General features: G+C 45.2%; 1 protein-coding gene across 11 annotated transcripts in view; it reads left to right on the plus strand.

The window, feature by feature from the left end:
* FGFR2 (fibroblast growth factor receptor 2) overlaps window positions 1-15,113 on the plus strand; it is a 107,652-nt gene extending 92,539 nt beyond the window's left edge. For 10 of the 11 annotated variants that reach the window (XM_010859232.1, XM_010859235.1, XM_010859234.1 and 7 more), the window contains 5 exons: window positions 6,338-6,460; window positions 7,107-7,177; window positions 8,458-8,595; window positions 10,255-10,360; window positions 13,411-15,113. In XM_010859232.1, the coding sequence (XP_010857534.1) occupies window positions 6,338-6,460; window positions 7,107-7,177; window positions 8,458-8,595; window positions 10,255-10,360; window positions 13,411-13,575 (603 nt within the window). In that variant the 3' untranslated portion in view covers window positions 13,576-15,113. Of the gene's footprint in view, window positions 1-6,337; window positions 6,461-7,106; window positions 7,178-8,457; window positions 8,596-10,254; window positions 10,361-13,318 lie in introns of all 11 variants that reach the window. The other variant, XM_010859237.1, reaches the window with a different exon arrangement.
* Window positions 15,114-24,468: the final 9,355 nt, after the last annotated feature.

Consider the following 24,468-nt stretch of genomic DNA (forward strand, 5'->3'; position numbering starts at 1 on the left):
GGGGGACAGCAAGTGAAATCAACAATCAGTTCAATTCAGTTCAGTTGCTCAGTCGTGTCCGACTCTTTGCAACCCCATCAACTGAAGCACGCCAGGCCTCCCTGTCCATCACCAACTCCCCGAGTTCACCCAAACCCATGTCCATCGAGTCAGTGATGCCATCCAGCCATCTCATCCTCTGTCATCCCCTTCTCCTCCTGCCCCCAAACCCTCCCAGCATCAGGGACTTTTCCAGTGAGTCAACTTTTCACATGAGGTGGCCAAAGTATTGGAGTTTCAGCTTTAGTATCAGTCCTTCCAATGAATACCCAGGACTGATCTCCTTTAGAATGGACTGGTTGGATCTCCCTGCAGTCCAAGGGACTCTCAAGACTCTTCTCCAACAGCACAGTTCAAAAGCATCAGTTCTTTGGCGCTCAGCTTTCTTCACAGTCCAACTCTCACATCCACACATGACCACTGGAAAAACCATAGCCTTGACTAGACGAACCTTCTTTGGTAAAGTAATATCTCTGCTTTTGAATATACTATCTAGGTTGGTCATAACTTTCCTTCCAAGGAGTAAGCATCTTCTAATTTCATGGCTGCAGTCACCATCTGCAGTGATTTTGGAGCCCCCCAAAATAAAGTCTGACACTGTTTCCATTGTTTCCCCATCTATTTCCCATGAAATGATGGGAGCAGATGCCGTGATCTTAGTTTTCTGAATGTTGAGCTTTAAGCCAACTTTTGCAATCTCCTCTTTCACTTTCATAAAGAGGCTTTTTAGTTCCTCTTCACTTTCTGCCATAAGGGTGATGTCATCTGCATATCTGAGGTTATTGATATTTCTCCCGGCAATCTTGATTCCAGCTTGTGCTTCTTCCAGCCCAGCATTTCTCATGATGTACTCTGTGTATAAGTTAAATAAGCAGGGTGACAGTATACAGCCTTGACATACTCCTTTTCCTATTTGGAACCAGTCTGTTGTTCCATGTCCAGTTCTAACTGTTGCTTCCTGACCTGCATATAGGTTTCTCAAGAGGCAGGTCAGGTGGTCTGGTATTCCCATCTCTTTCAGAATTTTCCACAGTTTATTGTGATCCACACAGTCAAAGGCTTTGGCATAGTCCATAAAACAGAAATAGATGTTTTTCTGGAACTTTCTTGCTTTTTCCATGATCCAGCGGATGTTGGCAATTTGATCTCTGGTTACTCTGCCTTTTCTAAAACCAAGACTAGCAAGGAGAGATAAGAAAGCCTTCCTCGGCAATCAATGCAAAGAAATAGAGGAAAGAAACAGAATGGGAAAGACTAGAGATCTCTTCAAGAAAATTAGGAATACCAAGGGAACATTTCATGCAAAGATGGGCTCGATAAAGGACAGAAATGGTATGGACCTAACAGAAGCAGAAGATATTAAGAAGAGGTGGCAAGAATACACAGAAGAACTGTACAAAAAAGATCTTCATGACCAAGATAATCACCATGGTGTGACCACTCACCTAGAGCCAGACGTGCTGGAATGTGAAGGCAAGTGGGCCTTAGAAAGCATCACTACGAACAGAGCTAGTGGAGGTGATAGAATTCCAGTGGAGCTATTTCAAATCCTGAAAGATGATGCTGTAAAAGTGCTGTACTCAATATGCCAGCAAATTTGGAAAACTCAGCAGTGGCCACAGGACTGGAAAAGGTCAGTTTTCTTTCCAATCCCAAAGAAAGGCAATGCCAAAGAATTCTCAAACTACCGCACAATTGCACTCATCTCACATGCTAGTAAGGTAATGCTCAAAATTCTCCAAGCCAGGCTTCAGCAATATGTGAACCGTGAACTTCCAGATGTTCAAGCTGGTTTTAGAAATCAACAATAAACGTGGGCACAAAAGTAAGCATGTTGAAAGGCTGAGAATCATGCTGTGGAGGAAGCCCCTGGCATCGGGGCAGGAATGGGGGGTTGGAGGATTTGGGGACCAAACGTGATGGCTGAGCCCTCCTGCAGAGGGACAGGCTGTGTGGAGGCAGGCCCTGCTCATTCCGAAGCTGACAGCCCCAGGCAAGACTCAGCTCTTGGCGCTGGGGAAGCCTCCAAGGGGCTGCTGCTACTGCTGCTGCTAAGTCGCTTCAGTCGTGTCTGACTCTGTGTGACCCCATAGACGGCAGCCCACCCGGCTCCTCTGTCCCTGGGATTCTCCAAGCAAGAATACTGGAGTAGGTTGCCATCCTTCTCCCCTCCAAGGGGCAGTGATTTGGATCAGGTTCACAGTATAAAGCCGGCTACTTGTGACCATGGTTTTGGCTAAGGTTTATTGGCTCCGACAGATACCGGAGAAGTAGATTGCTTTGGGATATATTTTGCCATCAGGACAGTTAAAGGATGGAGTAGATACGGGAGGGAGAGGAAGAGGAAGAGGGACCAAGGATGACTGCTGGATTTCCACCTTGAGAAACTGGACGGTGGTATGATGGTGGTACAGCTTATCAGGATGAGGAAGATGGGAGGGGCAGGGGCGGTGGCAGGAATTGATTCCGGTGGGAAACCCCAGGTGCATTTCCAGTATGTCCGAGGGTCATTCAAAGGCAGATGTCCGCCAGGAAGCTGAAGGCTGCAGCTCAGCTCTGGGGGGCTAGGTGAGGCACTGGAGCCAGTGAAAAAGGTATAGGTTCAGGGCACAGGAACGGATGAGTTCACCTTGGGCAGGGAGGCTGGGGAGAGGCAGAAACAGAAGCTTGGAGTCAAACCCTGAGAAACCTCTCAAGTCCACAGATTGACTTAAAGCACAGGAAAAGACGGAGGATACACCCTCAGAGGAGGAGGAGGAAACCCAGAATGTGGTTTAGAGGTCCAGAGAGGAGTCTCGGGAAGGCAGAAGGAGGAGACAGAAGATGGTTGAGTCCTGCCCCACCACCCGCATCGCACCCTGGCCTAGAGGATCAGAGCCTTCCTGCTTTGCTGTGTGGTGTGGTGGAAAGAGAACAGAGGATCAGATGAACTCAGCAAAATGGGGAAAAGAATACATTTTAGAATGACAAACTGAAAGTACTCTTATTAGGAGTACTGTAATCATAATTACACTACTAATCACTACCACTTTTTGAGAGCTTAATGTCCAGCAGGCCTGGGGCAAACATTTTACATACAGTATTGTCCGCAACCCCAGAATAACTCAGAAACAGGTGTGTTTATAATCCCTGTCCTCTGGGTAAATATGCTGGGGGCTCTTAGGAAACTCCAGGAAACCTTTGAGCCCAGGTGTGTGTATGTCACTGTGCTCATTTCTGAGATGAGGACTCGTCAGTTCAGAGAATAAAGAGGCTGGTCCCAGACCTGGCGTTTTGCTTTTCTACTCAGCTATCTTGCTCTCAGATATTCCTGCCTCTCTGGACCAAGAAGAGGACCGCTGGAGAGGCATTGGGAGTTGAAATAAGAAAGAACTCAGGAGGAGTGTGTAAAGGATTCTGTGTGTATCACAGGTGTATATAAAGAAGACCAAGAAGATGAGGAGAAATGCCATGTGCTGGGGCTTCATTTGCCAACCCAGGGTGGAATTGAGGGGACAGAGTCTGTTTCCTAAGGCTTTGCAGTCGTGTTTCCAAAGCTCTTTGCCAAAGGCCACCTGTAATTAAGGACCTAGAACAGGTTTAAGCAGGTTCTAGATGAGGATCTTAAGGATGGTGCCCTGAGTGGAACCTGCTTCTAAAACTGGAGGGCTTATTTTGGGTAGTGGAAAATGGAAAAGCAGGGGACAGGTCAGATCCTAGCTGTGCCACACGGATTCTGTCCCAGTGGAGGGCAATGTGTTTGTTAGAGACCTGAGGAATTGTTGGCTGTGACATCTGGCTCATTGCTGATGGAGTGTAATTAGAAATTCAGCTGAGTGGACATTGATGGGGTCAGGCTCTGTGCTGGGCGTGTAGAGATGAACCTGCAGTCCTGCGCTTAAGCTGGAGACACTGGAGATGGACAAGTTAAGAGACACTGTGATGTGTACAGTAACACAGTGGGTGACGTGGTATTTGAGCCTTATCCTAGTTATGCAAGCCTTTCTATTTTTAGTGTAAAGTACACTAATTTTTCTTTTTTATAAAATCTTAAGGACAGTTAAACCTCCAAGGTGTTTAACTTTTAACAGCTGTTTTTATTTTTGCTGGTTTTTTTTTTTTTTAAAGCTTAGCTTCCTCATCTTTAAAATGGCTATGATAACACCCATCTCATAAGTTGCCTTGGAAATTTAATGTGATCAGCTGTGCAGAGGCACCCAGCACACTGTCAGGGTCATAGAGGTACTCGTCTTCCTTCCCTTAGGGACCCATTGACCTTCGTTTATTTAAAGAAAAAAAAAGGAATACCAGATATTCCAAAGAGCTCTAGTTATATAAAACGGCCAGCTCTTTGCACTGGAGAACAACTCAGATTTCTGCAGATGATGGAAGTTTGGCTTGACATTGATTATTTTCTTTTTCTTGGGTACTGGTTCCAAGTCTCTTCTTGTTCAGCCCAGAGGGTGGGCTTTGGTGTTTCCCAGCCCCCTGGGACGCAGGAGGCTGGTGATGGATTCTGGCTTTCACAGTGAAAATGGAGGTCACCATCACGGTGACTCGGAGTTGAGCCCTTATGTGTGGTCGGAGCCCCGTGCACAGGGAGCCAGATTCTTCTGACCGCATGGCTTGCCAAACGCACAGAGTCTTGTCGGCAGGGAGCACACCACCGGGAGAGTTTGGCCCAGGACTTGGAAGTTCCATTTGAAGAGGCCTCCAAAACCAGGAACCCGGCTCCTGCCCCGACCGGATCCCCGGGCGGCTTCTGGGAGCTCTCACATTTCCTGCTTCCATTCTGGCCGGGCACAGCCAGCGTGTGGGCTTCTCTTGCTTTCTCTTCAATGACCTTAGCCCATCCAGGGGGCCACAGATGGGGATTAAAACAAGGACTAGTTGGAGGGTGGGTGGGAAGAAATTATTCCTAATTCATTCTTCAGGGAGAGTTTGGCTTGCTCCTTTTTTAAAATGGCCTGTTTCTTGTGGTATCTATCTAAAATCAGCCCCATCTCACCCATATCAGAGGGGTTGCCAGGAGTCTCTCCTTCATATAATAGTTTGCCTTTGCCCAGAACCTGTGTAAAAGGCTTTGTTAGGGATGTTTGTTTGCTTCTGTCTACCTTACATTTCCAAAAACAGGAGGTGATGATTTGGGACCCCAATTACTATGTATCCTGATGAAATTTTGGTATATTAAAGTACAACTAAAATGCTTTCAACAGCTTACAAAAGCATATCATTTGAGAAAGGAAATATAGAAGTTACAAGAACTAGAGCTTTCTGAGACTGAAGAGATCGCATCAGTACCATGAATCGACTGCCCTGCAGTAAGCATCTCAGTGCCTGGCCCCTGTGTATGTGGCAGATATAGGTTGGGCCCTGTGTGGGGGCCAGATGTTGGGTGAGAACTGGACAGAGAATTTGGATAGACAGGCAGTGATTTTGATATAAGCCCGGAACAGATGTGACCAGCTCCTTCAGAAACGAAATTTGAGGGAAACAGAAAAAAAGATGCAACAGGGCTAAGTCTGGAAGCACAGAGACTGCCGTGCAGACATTGTGGCCTCCTGTGGGGCACGGGGGTGGGCAGTGATGAGACCCCGGACTAAGCTGGTGGCAGTGGGAAGGGAGCTGGGTGGACAGATCGGAGAGGCATTTGGGAGTTGAAATCAAAAAGAACTTGGGAGGAGTGTGTAAAAAAGTCTGGTGTGTATATCACAGGTGTGTATGAAAAAGACCAAGAAGATAAGAGTAGAGACCTTGAACTTAAGGAGCCAAAGGGATGTGGCAATGTCCTGTAGCCTGATAAAAGTGAGAATCTGGATCCCAGGAGAGAGGTCAGGATAGAGATAAGAATTTGAAGATCTTTCCTATGTAGCTAAGAATGGGAGCCATGAGGATGTATGGAAATATACAGAATTAATGGGACAGGTCCTCTGTTTTGAGGGAGAGAGGAGTTAAGCCAAGGAATCTGAAGGGGTGGGGAGAGAGGAGGAGAGTGAGCCAAGAGAAGGGATGGGGTGGAACTCAGCAGGGGGACAGCCTCAAAAATGAACAAGAAAACAGGGTCCTGAACTGCAGAGAGGAAAAAATTCCATTTGAGTCTTCACAATGTGAAGGATGCCAGTCAACTGAAGTTAAAAAGGCACGTGGTTTCTTATCTACCTTTGCTCTTTGAAATAGTTGGGGCCTTTGTCTTTAATTAGAAAAGAAACACCAATTTTTGACTTCAGTTGTATTTTCTGTCTACATTGTAAGAAGTACTTGTGTTACCTTTTTATCCTTACAGCATTTTGAAAGAAGTTTTTTTTTTTTTTAATTTCAGTGCATTCATCGAGATTTAGCTGCCAGAAATGTTTTGGTAACAGAAAACAACGTGATGAAAATAGCTGACTTTGGACTGGCCAGAGATATCAACAATATAGACTATTACAAAAAGACCACAAATGTGAGTCTACGGTGATGATTTGGTGGGAGGGTGTTGGGGGCACGGAGCATTCCAGGTGAAAGATAACGTTCAGAACTAGAACAACCAATGCCTTTTTATTCCTGCTCGTTGGCTTTACTCCTTACAAACTTCTCAATAAGCAAATTCAGGCTTAACTCTTACTAAGAGTTAAGACTCTCTCAGTAAACCTGCTCGTTGGCTTTACTCCTTACAAACTTCTCAATAAGCAAATTCAGGCTTAACTCTTACTAAGAGTTAAGACTCTCTCAGTAAAAGTGAACCAGTCTTATATACTGAATAATCAGCCTCTAGGATCTTCACAAGGCTCCTCGTCCGGAAATTCCCTAGCAAAGATTGGAGCTTGTGAGTTTCTGGGTTAATTTTCACCTAGAAACGGGCCAGGGTGTGTCAACGTGCTGGGGAAGATGTATGATCACGAGGAAACGACCCTTTATCAACATGTCCGTATCTGTGCATCACCCACACTCTGCATAGTCCCTTTGGAGCGTATTTTTTTCACTAATGACTCTCCAGCAAAAACCATTAGAGTGTCAGCTCTTAAAATAAACAGGGCACAGCCCAGTGGGGGCTGCTAAAGTAAAGTGGTTTTAGTATACTGGGTTTGACATTTCTTCCACGCTCGCAGGGCCGACTTCCGGTCAAGTGGATGGCTCCCGAAGCCCTTTTCGACAGAGTGTACACCCATCAGAGCGATGTGTGAGTAACTCCCTTGTCGCTGCCTTCTCCCTGGGGTTGACTTGCAGAAATCTTGTCCGTTCCTCGCCTTCCTTCCTTCTTTGGTGCCTGCTGCATTTCACACACGCAGAGAAGGTGCAGGAGCCAGCCTTAGAAAGGACGGATTTTCTGCTAGGCTGGTAACCAATGCTCTGTTACTAATCTGCCTGGCTTCAAAGCACACGGGAGGTGGAACCGCTAACCTGCTCCTGCCAGAGCGGAAGCTCCCCCCTTGAACTCACTCACGGATGTGCAAGTACAAAGCTGCCATCTAATTTGCCAAGCTGTTGGCATGTTCTTCGCGCTCTTCAACTTTTCCTTCTTGAGAGCGGTTTGTCGTATTTTCCCCATCCTAGGTTTGTCCTAACAGGGAGGCTGGTTGGGATGAGATCCACTCAGGGGATCTCCACAGAGCCTACTCCCTGTTTATCCTTTGAAAAATGTCCAACCTCGTCTTTGCAGCCTTGATAACATTACAGCAATAGAGTGAAAACTCTACAGTATTTCAATTATGATACACTTAAAAATACCATCAGGGCTAGGCTCCAAGCGGTATTTTAGAATTCTAGCTTTGGAAATCTGGTGGAAAGATGTTACCATTGTGAGAAACTGGGTGAGAGGTACAGAGGATCGCGCTGGTCTATTTTTGTAAGTTCCTGTGAATCTATAATTATTCCAAAAGTTAAAAAGTTAGCTGAGCTACTCTTGTGTGGGCAGGAGGGTTTCTGGCGCAGGCATGGAGCCCGTGCCACGGCCACTGGTTCTCTTCAGCAGTCCTAGAAGGAGAGCCTTGTGGTTTCCAGTTTTGCAGTGAGCTGCTTCTCTTGCTGTATACAAAACTGAAGTCAGTTTCATTTCTGAAACTCACCCTAATAGAATCAGTGAGGGTGTGTTTCCAGCATAGAAGCTCGTGTTGATAACACTGCATAAAGACGAAGAGTTTTATTTGAAAGTGGTGGACGGAGGAAGAAAGAACCAAATTTCCATCCCTTGTTTCCCCTTCCCACCCTCCCCCAAGAGTGATGGTTTACCATCACTTATCTGTTGTCTGCTGATGGAAAATTCCATCAGAATATCTCCTCATTGTCATCTGGGGATGCTTTCTGGGGGCAGGAAGGGGCAGGTTGGATGAACTGCAGGAGGGCCCCGGTCATTTGTCTTTGAATGTAAGAAGCACGGGGGAGTTTGTTTTCTTAACTGGGTGTGTTTAGGTTTCTGTGATTCAGATGGGTTACTAATGCTGTTTTCTCCCCTCTTTGCAGCTGGTCCTTCGGGGTGTTAATGTGGGAGATCTTCACGTTAGGGGGCTCGCCCTACCCAGGGATTCCCGTGGAGGAACTTTTTAAGCTGCTTAAGGAAGGACATAGGATGGACAAGCCAGCAAACTGCACCAACGAACTGTAAGGGCTCTTGTCTCTCCTGATGCCCCAAGGGGACCCACCATGCCACTAACGCTTCTCCTGGCTGGTTCCGTTTCCTTAGGCCCCCAGGTTTCTAAATACGTCCTGAGAAAAAGAATAGCGGAGACTTCTGGGCTCAATCCCAGAACTGAGATAGAGAGTTCCATGGACAGGCCTGACTGTCCAAAAGAAAGAGCATCCTCCTGAGGTGGTGTGGCGTGAGCTTTACCCCACTGAGGTGTTGAGTGCTTGGCCGAGGGCTCCCAGCCATCCACAGTGAGCCCCCGCAGTAATCTTCCTGGGCCACTGTGCTGTCCTCGCTGTGAGAGGAAGATACATCAAGCCTTCCCTCATGCACAAGCCTGCGACCCTGGGGCTGCCTCCATTTCTTATGAGTGGTCTGTGGCCTCTGCACTGTGAGTAGAGAGTGAGTGCTTCTGCAGCCTCTTTGTGACCATTGCTATTATAGATGGATTTTGACCACAGCCCTCAGGGTGAATGAACTAGTGTCTGCTTATCTATATTTTAGCCATATTTCAGTGCAGAGGATTAAAAATTTGTCCAGGTGCTAATATAGTCTGACTGTTAATCCTGATCTGACTATAAAACTGGTTTCGAGCAAAACCTACCCTGTACTTTAAGTGGAATTACTTGCGTTGGTGACAAGCGTCTTGTGCAGTAAAATCAGCGCTTTGAAAAGGTGTTTCTCCTCCCAGCTCCCAGTGTCAACTAAGAAGAGGGATTGTTCCAGAGACTGCAGTCTCTTGGGTATTGTTTCATGGGGATTTTATATCAGTAATCCCATGAGTGCTTTTCGGTGCACAGTGGGCATCAGATGAATGGTCACATTTTATAGTATATTATATAAAGGCATTTATTGTGCTCCTTGTCATTCCTGGGGCTTTTTCTACTATAGAGGGTCTGTCGAAACCCATCGTCAAGATAAGGCCTGGGAGCCTAAGCCTGTCCAGGAGTTAATCAGGAAGTGAAGGCATAGCTCAGTGACGACAGATTAATTCATAAGAACCTTGCCTTAATGTTGTGCTTTTCAAACTTCAGTTTTTCAAAACTGAGGAACCTTTGTCCAGAGTGTCAGGCAGATAACAGTAGAGCAGCTTTGGTCCTGGCAGGGGTATGTGGGGAGGGAAAACTGGATTCCCACCCGCCCCTACCTGGCTCTTCCCACAGTGTCCAGAAGTGTGGAAATGTGATGCCCTGTTATAAGGCACTGCCACAGGGATACCGGAAGTCAACCAGGAAAACAGAAGTGTCTTTTTGGGTTTTTGGCCATACCACATCGCTTGTGAGATCTTAGTTCCCCAGTTAGGGATTGAAGCCCAGTCCTTGGTGGTGAAAGCGCTGAGTCCTAACCACTGGACCACCAGGGAATTCCCAGAAGTGTCTTTTTTGATGGTGTAGATACTGTCCTAAAGCATTTTGCATAAAGTGATGTTTTTGTAAATCAAAGTGCCTTACAGAGAAACTAAGCAGTGTCTCTTTTGGCAGAGTGGATCACCACCTCCTAATTCAGTTGCTAGGGCAGTTCTGATACATTTTCATAACTGAGGACATCTCTCCATACTGACTGTTAAGAGTGGCTTATAGCCACACCCCTAGTCCTCAGGGAAGTAACTCACCAAGGAAATCCATCTCTTCCAGGTATATGATGATGAGAGACTGCTGGCATGCGGTACCCTCACAGAGACCCACCTTCAAGCAGTTGGTAGAAGACTTGGATCGAATTCTCACACTCACAACCAATGAGGTAAGAGCCTCCTTCCAGAAGCCAAGGGTCCTTGCTGGGGAACCCCCGTATAGCTTTTGAAATGCAGCCTCCCCAGTGGAAGTCTGGGGTACAGTTTATCATTGTTCCAGGGCTCAGATAGACTGAAACCATGTTTCTCCCAAACCCTGACTTTTCTTGGAACTTCATCTTGAGAGTTGCGACTCACAAAACCAGACACAAAGGGCCCCACCTGAGGCTGCCCCTCACTGTGGCATGTGGGTGGTGGGTCCACGGTGTGTGTGTGTGTAGGAAGATGGGGAAGGGGAAAAAGATGTCCAAAACTGCAGCATTTAGATTTGAGTGGGAGGGAGCTGGGGTTTCTGTGCTGGTTGGATTCCTTGCCCTGCTCATTAGCGTGAGGGCTGCTGGTCATTACTCTGAGGGCTGCTGGTCATTACTCTGAGGGCCGCTGGTCATTACTCTGAGGGCCGCTGGTCGTTACTCTGAGGGCTGCTGGTCATTACTCTGAGGGCTGCTGGTCATTACTCTGAGGGCTGCTGGTGGTCCATTACCAATGAACTTGTTGGCATGAAGTGAAGTTGTGCCATTCCAGCTTCTATATAACGCAGGATGGTCATAGTGTATACATACAGAGTCACTCCTTTAATGAGTGAAAACTTTTGATAAAATATGTATCTTCTATAAAACAGTTATAACCTATAACAACAAAAGAAACCCCCTTCTGTCACTCACTGTCCACACTCAGCCATGTCAGTGGCTACTTCATGCAGAGAGAGTGATCTTTGGTTGTAGAAAGAAAGTGATGTGAGCAGGAAAGGTGATAAACCCATCAAAGCCAGAAAAAAACCCACAATAGAGAGAAATAGTGAATTAATTAGAGATATTTAATGAGGATATAGAACAGTGTTCCCCCAGACAGGGGGAGAAAACCCCCACAATTGTCTTAATAACAACAGAAAAGATTAAAACTGCCTAAACATTTTAGAAGGAAAAGAATACATTTATTTTAAAATAATGTATTTAATAGTTTCAGATTGATTTTTTAAAAATAATTAAATGTTGTGATTTGAAGCCTTAAGCCAGGAATATTATCTGTGTGTCTGACTGTGGCTGATAAAGGGAGAGATTGCATTTAAATGAATACAGCTGACCTTCAGAAGTTGAAAGGAAAGGAACAGTTCAAGGGGAAAAAAAAAAAAAAAAAACAACCAACTTTCTTCTCCTGCCAAAACTGTTGTTTCTAGTATAAGTTCCTTTAACCCTAGACTTGGAATTCACTGATATCTCTAGGTTTTTTTTTTCCCCTATCAGATCTGAACATTTATGGCTTCAGTTAGAAACTGAAAAAGCACTAAAGTTCCATTTTAATGATCCTGTATCCATGCTCTATGCCATTTATTTATATATTTACATTTAAAGTGAGCCTGTTTTCACCCTGAAACTTACATCTAGCATCCTAAAATTGAAAAAAAAAAAAAAAAAGCAGAATGCCATATTGTCCAACGGATATAAAAATCGAAGTTCTTTCCTTCTGAAAATCATTACCACATGCTGGAGAAAAATGGTTCCATTTAGGACAAAATTTCATTTTTTATCATTGTAAGCAAAAAAGTTCTCTTTTGATGTGGTGGGCGTGTTTGTTTCCAGTCGTGCGGTTCATGCTGATGTTGTTGGAGCTGACACATCCCCCATTCTTGGATGGGGACTCTCTTTCTTGCCAAACCTGGTGATGAATTATAGGGGTGGGTTGGGTTTTTTTTCCTTTTTTCCTGTCTGTTAAAATGTATAGTTGCCAACATTCTGTGGGCCCTTCTCTGATAACACCAAGGCTGGTTGTGCTGTGGTCTACACCTTTTTATCCCCTTCTCAGCAAAACCACGCATCATGGTATACTCCTTGGCTTTTGGGGGTGTGAGCAGAAGCACCCCAACATGCTAGCCTGGATGAGGCAGTGAGACCCAGTAGGGCCCCAGTTTAAAAATCTTTTCATAGTTTGCAAACCTTTTATGTCAAGGGCCAGACAGTCAATATTTTTAGCTTCATGGGCCTCTTTGTGGATCTCTATAGCAACAGGCGCAGACAATGTGTAAATGAATAAATAAATGTGTCTACGTTCAGATAAAACTGGATGAACCCTAAAATTTAAATTTTAGGACATTTTACATAGTTTAATACCATGAGATGTTATTCTTCTTTTGATTTTTTTTTTTTCCCCTTTTTCCCAACCATTTCATAAAGTTAAAAGCCATTCTTAGCTCATGGGCTGCACAAGAGGAGGTAGAAGATTTTCACCCTGTTTTAAGTCGAAAGAAATATTATCTGGGGGCCATTGGGTGGGTTTTCCGAGAGCAGCACCAGCTTCAGGGAGCAGAAGAGCCCTTTTTGAATTTCAAACCTGCAAAACTTTGAAATGTAGCCTGCGTTTTCCTGAACTGTTCTTTTGCTGTCCATTATGGATGTAACACACATGAGTCTATCCAAGCCTTTTTTGAACCTGTTTACATTTTCAACTCAGAGAGCTTCTGAGAGTAATGAATTGCATCTGTGAAATTACCCGCTGAATGAAGACATATTCCCTTTAAATTATCCTAGAAGCTACAATAGTAAAATGTAATTCGTGACATAAATATTCAGGGTCTCAGCACTGGAAGGAGGTCCTGGATTTCCACAGCTTCTTATATCTTCCCCATTTTGCTCGGCATGGATTTGAACCATGTGGTCTATCAACGAGTCCTGGGGTCTGTGCCCATCGAGGTGACCATTCAGCTGGGTATTAGGGTTCCCCACTTGGCAATAGTTTGTAACTATTGAAGGGTAACCTAGAGGAGATAAAGTCAGGGTCTCAAGGTGGTCTTTGTGGGAGCTAGGCTGGGTGGGTATCTCCCTGCTGGGGGTGCCCCCATCCTGTCCTGACTCCCATATCAACATCCCAAGAGCCTGTGTTTGAAATAAAAGTCTTCTCTTCGCTTCTTTCAGGAATACTTGGACCTCAGTCAGCCTCTCGAACCGTATTCACCTTGTTATCCTGACCCGAGATGAAATAAAACGTCTCTCTTCCCTTCTTTCAGGAATACTTGGACCTCAGTCAGCTTCTTGAACAATATTCACCTAGTTACCCTGACACAAGGAGTTCTTGCTCTTCGGGAGATGATTCTGTTTTCTCTCCGGACCCCATGCCTTACGAACCCTGCCTTCCTCAGTATCCACATAGAAACGGCAGTGTTAAAACATGAATGGGCCTGTCCCCCTGTCCCCAAACAGGGTGGCATCAGGAACTTAGCTGTACTGAGCAGGGGGGGCCTTGCCTCCAGGAGCCTGTTGGCTTGGCTTGTATATATGGATCAGAGGAGTAAATATTTGGAAAAGTGATCGGCACACGTGTAAAGAATTTATCCAGTTGGAGACTTGTAATCTTCACCAGGAGAACAAGAAGGTTGTGGGGGCAATGGATTGCCATGGGCCACCACGTGCTTGTGACCCACCGTGGGTACTGGCTGTGGACCAGCCGGACTTGAGGCAAACACCCGTTCTGCCTGCCTTGTGAATTTTGTAATAATTGGAGAAAATATATGTCAGCGCACACTTATAGAGCACAATTGCAGTATATAGGTGCTGGATGTATGTAAATATATTCAAATTATGTATAAATATATATTATATATTTACAAGGAATTATTTTTTGTATTGATTTTAAATGGATGTCCCAGCGCACCTAGAAAATTGGTCTCTCTCTCTTTTTTTAAAAAATAGCTATTTGCTAAATGCTGTTTCTTACATAGAATTTCTTAATTTTCACCGAGCAGAGGTGGAAAAGTACTTTTGCTTTCAGGGAAAAATGATATGACATTAATTTATTAATGAATTGGTAATATACAAAACAATCGTTTTTTGTGTTTTTTTTTTGGTAATTTAAGTGGCATTTCTATGCAGGCAGCACACCAGACTAGTTAATCTCTTGCTTGAACTTAACTAGTTACCAGATCCTCTGAAAAGAGAAATATTTACAAAATGTGACTAATTTGGGGGAAGTGGAGTTTTGGTTTATTTGTATTTCAGCTCTGCTGTCAGATGATTGGTCTTTAACCACCTAACTGCCCGTATGAAAGAGCCCATTGATGAGAAGGTGTGTTGTCTTGGTGCAGCTTGGTCATTGGGCCCATAAACCTTTCACTGGGCTTCCCAAGACAAACGGTACCAGCGTTCTCTTAAAAAGATGCCTTAATCTGTTCCTCAAAGGAGGAACTCTCATCGAGATGCTAAAAGAATGTTCTGTCCAGCCGCTGGCCTTCTGCCCCTCTCCCCGCCAAGTTGCACATTGATCAGATCAGCCTGCATTCTCTTTGGCGAATCTTCATCACAGCTTCCAGATTTACTGGCAACAGAGAAGTTTCTTAGAATCTTCACGCCCTGTCGGAGAAAATGGAAACACTGAGTTGTTCTGCTGATAGTTTGGGGGATCCTTCCATCTTTTTAAGGGATCGCTTCCGCCTCCTCTGGCAGGACCTCACCGAAAGATCCCGCCCTATGCCAATGTCATGTTACTGCCATGGTGTTCGTTCTGTATGAACGTGTTGTGTTTTGCTTTCAAAACACCTTCTCACTCTGCTCTGGCTGTGCAACATGAATGCGGATGACACTGATTTTTAACGTGTTATGAAATTGGAGAAAGTATTTAATAAAACCTGTTAATTTTTATACTGACAATAAAAATGTTTCTACAGATATTAATGTTAACAAGACAAAATAAATGTCATGCGGCTTATTTTTTTAACCCTTGTGTCTTACCAAGTGGTTTCCCGTGCTCGGAGGCGCTGACTCAGTGCTGCGTGGTGTGATCGCCCGGAAGGAAGGCAGAGCTGGGGAGGTCTGTGTTTGCTACAAACAGGTGACTTCTCAGAGGTCTTGGCCAGGACCCAGCAGTACCTGGGACAGGTGGATCTAGTGGAAAATCAGAAAAGGCTGTTCAAATCCTGGCTTCATTGCTTCCTAGGACCCCAGAGTAGTCTGTGTTCCTTTCTGGGCCCTCGCTGCTCCCAGAGGAGCAAATGAAGGGCATGGGAGAGAGCTTTGTGGAAGCGCAGCTGTTCTAAGGATGGGAGACCATCAGAGGGGAGATATTTAGAAGCTCTGGATACTGGGCGCCTTGAAACCTTTTAAGCTGTCTTCCTCATGATGTATGGAAACAACACTTTGCTTCAAATTTTCAAAAAGACAACTTGAGCAGATTTTTAAAATAATTGTACTGTTCCCATGCCACCAAGAATCTGAAGAGGGAAACGGCATTTTGCCTGTTAACAAATATGTATCTGTGACTCTTAAGGCCTCATTAGATCAGCTTGCCAGCCTTCACACCAGCAGAAGAAGACAAAAACAATCTGGCATCTGAACTTAAGCCACGGTCTCAGAACCCTCTGGGGCTGTTGGTGGTTAAAAAGTGCCGTCCTTGGCCAGAACTCAACTTTTCAGTTCAGAATAAAATATTTCTCTTGGGAAAAAAAGACAAAGGGGATGCCGTCCTTGGCATCTTTGTTCTGTTTGAGGCCAGTAGTGAAGCGAGGGTCTCACCAGCCAATTGAAGAGTGACCTCAGCCCTCGTTCTGCACTTGCCAATCTCCTGCACTATTTGTTATCAGGACAGGGGTATAATACCACCTAAAAGAACGGGATTTAAAAAAACAGGATAATATGGGAATTCCCTGGCAGACCAGTGGTTAGAACTCAGCACTTTCACTCCTGTGACCTGGATTCAATCCCCAATCGGGGAACTAACCCACAAGCCACACGGCACAGCCAAAAAAGAAAAAGATAACATTGTAAATCAGCTAAACTTCAATTTAAAAAAAACTTAAAAATAGGTGAAAGCAGCCTTTTTAAGGAAGTCACGTGTATACAGGAAGACTTCTGTAGCCCTCTGGCCATCTTCACCAGTGGGCTGTGCTTGGTTGGCCAGGCTTTAGGAAGTACTCGATGCTCCATGTTCATGCAATTTCATGATATATCTTCTATATTTTTGAGACTGTTTAGGGGCAGTTTATGGCTTTTACAATGTAAATTATATTGTTACTAGACGAAGTAAGTTGTTATCCTATACCAGCTGATAGCTATTTTAGTTTTAGAATTAGATTTCATCATCAAGGGGGCGCCCCTCGTGGCATAGACAGTAAAGAATCTGCCTGCAATGCAGGAGATCAGGGTTCAATCCCTGGGTTGGAAAAATCCCCTGGAGAAGGGAATGGCTTCCCATTCCAGTATTGTTGCCTGGAGAATTCCATGCACAGAGGAGCCTGAAGGTTACAGTCTATGGGGTCGAAAAGAATCGGATACAGGAAGGGAAGAGAAGGAAGGTAATGTGGTCCACGGGAAGGATGAGAGGTGCTTTTTTTGAGATGCTTTTTAGACATAATTTTTTTTGAAACCTGCTCCTAATAAACACATAGGTAGGGCTTGATAAGAATCCTAAAGCCTGTGGCTGCCCCCGCCCTCTCACCCTAGGACCGAAGGAAACACTGGGAATTAGTTGAACCGCTGTGTGACTGTCATCGAGACATGAACAAAAGTCAGGCATGCTGGTGAGGAAGGAGGGGTACCTGACCTTGCTGTCTCCAGCCTGGAAGGGGGCAGATTCAAGAGGTTGCCTCAAAGTCCGGCTGGTGGTGGCCTCGGACAGGGTGGGCAGGTAACGAGTGGGGAGGAGAAGTTGGGCCTTCAGTGGATTGCCTGAGAACCAGGTACTCTGTTCCACACTCAGTTTCTCTATCCCTGGTAACCTCAGGTAGCTTCCCTCCACCAGATGCGTGTCTTTGATCCCACGCATAGGAGACTGAAACGTGCAGTTGCGGTAAAACATAGGGCATATTTGAACAGCTAAGGATTGACGACCAGCCCCTGTCCTGGGAACCAGACAATGATCTGCTAGCTTGTACTATATAACAAACAGACTCTAGCGGGGCCAGGTACAGAGACCTCCACTATTACAGATTAGGAATTTGAGGCTCTACTTGAGGTTCCTAGGAAACACAAGCAAGACAGCAGCCTTCTGCAGTCCAGAAGAAAGACAATGGATGGTGGATTGGGAGGGAACTGGTTTGGTTTATTTCTTAGAGTGGGGTGATGTTGGGCAAGTCATGGATTCTATCTGGACCTTCATTTATTTCCTCAACTTTAAAACTGATTATCACCGGCCTCATGGTCTTACCATAAGGGCTGCCCGTAGGAGCTTAGCTCAGCCCTGGCAATTGCTAAACTATTAATAAACAATTTTCTCTTCCTGAGGATTTGTATATTTGTGATTTTTTGGTTTTGGTAGATAGTCACAAGATGGTGCAACCATTATCACCATCTATAACATTTTCCTCACTCCAAAAATAAGCCCGGTACCATTTGGTGGTCACTCCCTACTTCTCACAGCTCTGGCAAACACCAATGTACTATTTTCTTATTCTAGCTATTTCATATAAATGGAATCATATATTGTGTCTTCGTGTCTATCTTCTTTCACTTACCATAGTGGTTTCTAGGTTCACTCGTGCCGTAGCATGTATCCATACTTCACTCATTTTTTATTGCTGAATCATATTCCGTTGTGTGGATATATACACATTTATTTATCCATTCATCAGTTGGTGGATATTGGGTTATTTCCTCTTTTTGCCTATTAGGAAAAGTGTTGCTATGAACATTTGTGTAAAAGTTTTTGTGTAGTCACATGTTTTTATTTTTCTTGGTAGTCTACCTAAGCAGTGGAATTTCTGGGTCATAGATAATTCTGTGTTTAACCTTTGAGGAACTGCCAGACTGTTTCCCAAAGCAGCTGCAGTATTTTAGATTCCCACTAACAGTGTATGAAGTTTCCAATTTTTCCATATTCTTGCCAACACTTGTTATTGTTCATACTTTTTATTATAGCTAGTGGGTGTAAAGTGTCTTCTTCAAGATTTTAAAAGTTGAGGAAATGCTACTTAGATCATGGATCAAAGATACATAATACATAAATACAAAACTGGCTAGCTTTGACATCTATAAAATGGCCAATATAGCAAAGAAGCATCAGTGGAGCTTCCCGGAGTGGAGGGCCTGAGAAATTGATCAATTCCATCTCTCTCCTTTTGACTGAGAAAGGAAGGAAGCACTCACAGATGCAGAGGGATAGAGACACTTTCTGGCTGAAATCCTTGAGTGCATCTTTCCCCAGGTCCCCAGTTTTATAGCAAATAAAGTCTAGTGAGCTTGAGAATCCCCTGGGACCGATTAATGCACCATTACTTATGTATGCACATTGGAGCCTTCCTTATCCAGCCTGCATTTTGATGTTATTTATTTTTTGATGTTTTTGAAGATGAAAGCAGAGTTTATCTTCTCTCACATTTCATTCCTTGGAAGCCTTGAAATGACTCAGCTGGGCAGGGGCTACAGAGCCTTCCACGTCTTAAGTGACATTTTGGAATGGGGCCTTTCTGTGTCCTCTTTTCCTCAGGGTTTCCAGGGGGTTTTGAAGAATGCTTCAAAATTGCCTCCAAGTCCTGTCTCAGAGGTCACATGAGGGGCTACAGAAGACGGTAGATGTGAGCACAGTCAGTGCCAACTATCTGGAGCCTCCAGCAGCCCTGGCCATCCTCCCGACACCTTTGAAATAAAAGGCAGTGGATTCCTTTCATTTGCAAAGTTGAATTCTAGGGTATGTAGTTCAATGACGGAATTAGGCTTGAAATACATTTGCAGGTAAGTGATGGGTCTTTCTTCCTGTGACTCAGAACATTGCCTTCTTTTCGAGTTGATTCTTTTGAGTGTGTTTCTCCCCTCAAATTCTTTTCTTTTCCCTTTGATCGGAGTATAATTGCTTTACAGTGTTGTGTTTGTTTCTGCTGTACAACAAAGTGCATCAGCTATTTGTATATGTATATCTGACTTTCCAGGTGGCTCAGTGGGTAAAGAATCCGCCTGCAATGCAGGAGACAGGAGAGGTGGGCTCAGTCCTTGGGTCGGGAAGATCTCCTGGAGGAGGGTATGGCAACCCACTCCAGTATTCTGGCCTGGAGAATCCCATGGAGAGAGGAGCCTGGTGGGCTGCAGTCCAAAGGGTTGCAAAGAGTCATACATGACTGAAGCAACTGAGCACTCACATACATATATCTCCTCTCTTTTGAGCCTCCCTCCCAACACCCAGTCCCCCCATCTAGGTCATCACAGAGCGCTGAGCGGAGCCCCCTGTGCTGTACAGCAGGTTCCCGCTAGCCATTTATGGTACGAGTGGTAGTGTGTATATGTAGTGTAGTGTGTATATGTAGTGTAGTGTGTATATGTCAGTGTTACTCTCCCAGTTTGTCCCACCCTACCCTGCCCCAAGTCCACATGTCTATGCTCTACATCCACGTTTCTGTCCCCTCTAGTTCTTTAGCTGATGACACTTAACTGAATCTTGCCTGCATCCCTTACGAGTCAAAATCCTCAGCAAAATGTACTTGGAAAGGGACAGATTCATGGATTTATAAATTAAGAATAATGGAGGAAGTGTTTTCTTGGTCTGTAATTGCTGTTGAGTTCCTCAGTCATGTCTGACTCTTTGCGACCCCATGGACTGCAGCACGCCAGGCTTCCCTGTCCTTCCCTATCTCCCAGAGTTTGCTCAAGCTCATGTCCATTGAATCAGAGATACCATCCAACCCTCTCATCCTCTGTCGTCCCCTTCTCCTCCTGCCTTCAATCTTTCCCAGCATCAGGGTCTTTTTGAATGAGTTGGCTCTTTGCATCAGGTGGCCAAAGTATTGGGGCTTCAGCTTCAGCGTTGATGAACATTGACGAGTTGATTTCCTTTAGAATTGACTAGTTTCAGTGGGGTAAATGATCTCCTTCTCAAATAAGAGTTGAATTCAATGAGATTTTACTAAACACAGTGCCTGCTACATAGAGCTCAAATATTAGCTGCTGTTTTATTTATCTATCAATTGATCAAAATGTAGACAGACATAGATATAGAGGCAGATATAAAAAAAAGTGTATGTATGTATTTATAATTGTCATTTTTACTGAAGGAACTTATTCATGAAATTACTAGTTAGCTGTGAATTTCACTAGGACCATGTTTCCCCTACTTTTGTAAATGAAAAAAAATTATGTTTTAAATTAGTGAAAATAATGATCAAAATTTTCTAAAATCATGAAATTGCTTACAATATTCAACCTGTTATGTTCCCCTTTTATTTTTTAAATTGAAGTATAGCTGATTTACATGGTTGTGTTAATTATGTTCTGTTTTAAAACAAGCATTTGCTCTATAAATGCTCCCAGGCAGTTCCCTGGATGAACTTTAAGGGATAAATCAATGCTTTCAGAACTGTACCAGTCATGCTGAGGAAGGGTTTAAGTACCACAGTTAAGAAAAAAACAGCAGATCAAACCAAAACAATAAATCTCAGGAGGATTTTTGTGAGAGATGCTCCTTTCTGGCTCGGCATGTGATGTTGTTACAAGCAAATCAAAATGGGTTCTGAGACAAAAGGAAATATCACAGGGAAAAGCTAGAAGAGGCCTGAAATGGTGCCCTCCAAGGATTTCAACTGTGAATTGTTCGGAGGCGGTCCCAGTGAATCTTTGGGAGTTGTGAAATTAGTGTAAGTTCCCAGACAGGGTTGAAGGGGTTGGAATAAGCTCTCTCCATTCTGTGGGGGAAGTTTATCAGAGATTTCGGTTGACTCCAGGCATCTTTCCTTGCTGCCAATTCAAGTTTTAAATGGGAGAAGATGCCTGGAGCCTTTATGCAGAACGGGCATTACAAAAGGCATTATGTAAAAAATGCCTTTTTTACATTGCTTTGTGATTTGACCTGCTGCCTCTTCTGGAAAAAAGTCTAACTGTATCTTTGCATACACTAACACAGCAGGAGAGGAAATCAGAAACCTAGCCTCCTTCCTGGCCTGGTCTTGATCCCCCCTGAGATTACCCCTTGGGTTGCTGTGTTGTGCATTTAGATTTAACCAAAATACCCAAGTTTCTGGATCATTGTTGGCCATCACCCAGTAGCAGCCAGAGTTAGGAACGAACAAGGCAAAGGCGAAACGTTAAATCACAAAATGGAAGTGATGTCGCTGGGGGCGTGGTCAGTGGAGGGGCTAGTCCTGCTCACGTGCAGAACAGACATGGACGAACTATGGCCCCTAGACTGAATCTGGCATCCCCTGCTATTTTGTACCGGTTGCAAGCTACCCAATTTTGAATGGTTGAAAGAAAATACAGAAGATCAATCTCATGACATGAAAATTACATAACCCTCATATTTCAGTGCCCATAAAAAAAAGCTTTATTGGAATACAGCCATGCTTATTCGTTTCTCTATTGTGTATGGCCACTTCAGTGCTATATGGGAGAGTTGAGTAGTTTCGACAGAGACCAAATGGCTTGCAAGTAAGAATATTTACTGTCTGTTACCCTTTATAAAGGGGCTTCCCAGGTGGCTCAGTGGTAAAGAATCTGTCTGCTAATGCAGGAGATGCGAGAGACATGGGTTTGATCTCTGGGTTGGGAAGATCCCCTGGAATAGGAAATGGCAACCCACTCCAGTATTCTTGCCCGAAAATTCCCATGGACAGAGGAGCCCTGTGGTCTACAGTCCATGGGGTCGCAAAGAGAAAACACAGCTGATTGAGAACACACAGACACACACACACACACGCTTTACTAAAAAGTTGGCCCACCCCTGGTTTAAGATTGTGAGGTAGTAGGTGGATGCCAGGCCCAGGCACATGGCTTATGGTCAAGGAAAGTAGCAAATGGCAAGGTTCTAAAACTAGGGGGTGCTTTCAGGATTGGAGGGGGCTTCCCTGGTGGCTCAGACAGGAAAGAATTCGCCTGCAGCGCTGGAGACCCACGTTCAATCCCTGGGTCGGGAAGATCCCCTGGAGAAGGAAATGGCTACCCACTCCTGTATCTTGCCTGGAGAATTCCATGGACGGAGGAGCCTGGTGGACTATCATCGATGGGGTCACAAAAGAGTCAGACACGACTGAGCGACTAACACACTTTCAGGACTGGGGTCCCACTTGAAAGACCTGGCAGACAGGGATGAAAGTCATGAAAAATACCCTTAGGCCAAACGGGATGTTTTCAGATCCTTTGGAGACAGTTAGTGGCCAATGTGATGTGTCGAGACAAGCCTTCCTGGCGCCGTTTCTCCCTTGGAGCCCCGTGTACCAGCCTGCCCAGGACTCTTCCAAACAAGGTTGCCACAGAGATCCTCAAACCAAAGGCTAAATAAATAATGTGGTTCTTCCAGAAGGAGGGAAGGTGAGAGGTTGACGTTCAGATTTGAGTGATGCTTGTTTGGCAGGAAGTTAATATGATCTCTCCCAGCGACAGCACACCTTCGGGCCGTCACACTGTGTATTCCTCAGCAGGGCTGGAACACCGCGTTCAGGGGGCAGGGTGGCCTTCTTTACAGTCTTGTTGGCCGGACTTTATTTTTCCATCGCCCTTGCTGTTCTTGCATGCATTAAGATTTTCATGGATGAAATGGTAGGCACACATTCTGGTCCAAACTCCTCCCTGAACACAAGGGCCATCTCAGGACAGCTGGAGCTGAGTTCACAGGGACCCATAACTGAGTATAACTTCTATTTGCTTCCCTAAAGCTGGAGTTTATCTCTAAAAGTCAGATTGCTGAAGGCTTGAAATGACAGAGCCGCTTGCTCTGTAAATCGGCAAGCAACTCTCTCACGGATCCAGGAAAAAAGCAAAAACTACACATGCAATAAATGTATACAGGTAATGGAGACGGGTAATAAAAATGCTTGGATCTGGTTTCAGCTTTCCCCTTGTCTTCTAAATGAGGTTTAAAGCCAATCAAACACTAAGCACTTATGTTTTCTGACCTGAAAGCAGGTGAGTTTAGTCAAGTGCAGGAGATGTGACATGAAGGGGACCCCTGAGCAAGGAAACCCAGGCGTGCGGACCTGCTCTGGGGAAGCTGAGCCTTGGCAGCTTCCCAGGGTGAAAACCTAGACCGGGCCGGGTGCGAGGGACAAGGCCAGGGTGTAAGTGGGACCCCTTGAAAGGTACACAGGATGGGCCTGACCTGCCTTACCTGGCACCTGTGGATCCAAAGAGAGCCCAAGAAGGGGCCCCTGGGCAGAAGCCCCGGGGCGGGGGCTTGTGGTTGCCTGAGTGCGCGCATATGCACCATTGGCGATGAGGTTTTCATGGCTTTTCAGAAAAAAACATTCTGAATTCCTCTGGTGGTCCCACGACTAGGGCCTCCGGGTTATTTAAGATCACACGTGACCCAAGCACATCTTAGAAAGAGTTCAGATCAGTTTCAGATTTACAGAGGAGCACACAGGCTATTAAGAAAGAGGTGAGAGGGTGTGGATGGCTCCAGAATTTCTTCACAAAGTCCGGGGAGGGTCTGAAATTGGCATGGAAGGGGTTGGGGGAATCCAGAGGTTGGTCTAGAACTGCTTTTACATTGCAAGCACCCTGCTAGAAAGAAATCAAATGCTTTGGTCTTGATGTTGTTACATTGCAGGGGTTGGAGATGGGACAAAAAGTATTCAAAGGTCCCCACCCCTCCTCTCCCCAACACCCACCACTTCCAAGAGTCTAATTAGCCTGAGCAGTTTCACTTCTAAGTCCTTCTCCCCAGAAGTCCACCAGATCAAGTTTCTAAGCACTCCTGACCTCCTACTTCCCCACCCTTGCAGGTAGTGAGGGACATGGGACATCCTTTCCCCACCCTTAAGAAGCTGTGCCGGAGTTGAGCTGGTACAGGGTCTCGCTCCACGTGATGGCCACGGGCAGCGTCTGTCCTGCACAGCTGACACGCTAACAGAGTTTGTGCAAAAGGAGGCTCCACTGGAGGGTTTAACTTCGCTCCCATGAGCCAGAACCAAGGGTTATGGTACATTCTAGGAAAGTGAGGCCATGCCCCATTTCCCGGGGATGAACGGTTATTTGGGTAGAGTTGACATTGGGTGAGGAGAAAAGAGAATGGGACCTGCAGTCAGACGTGGCCCTTGAAGACTGCCCCAAAGCACGTTCGTGACGTTGCTTTTTCAATGCACAACCTCTGGGATGACGTCGAGGCTCATTTTAGCACTTTTCACCAAGCCAGCCAGTCACAAGCCACGTGCTGTGGGCCC

This window comes from Bison bison, unplaced genomic scaffold (genome assembly GCF_000754665.1).
Source record: "Bison bison bison isolate TAMUID 2011002044 unplaced genomic scaffold, Bison_UMD1.0 scf7180017864456, whole genome shotgun sequence".
NCBI lineage: Eukaryota > Metazoa > Chordata > Mammalia > Artiodactyla > Bovidae > Bison > Bison bison.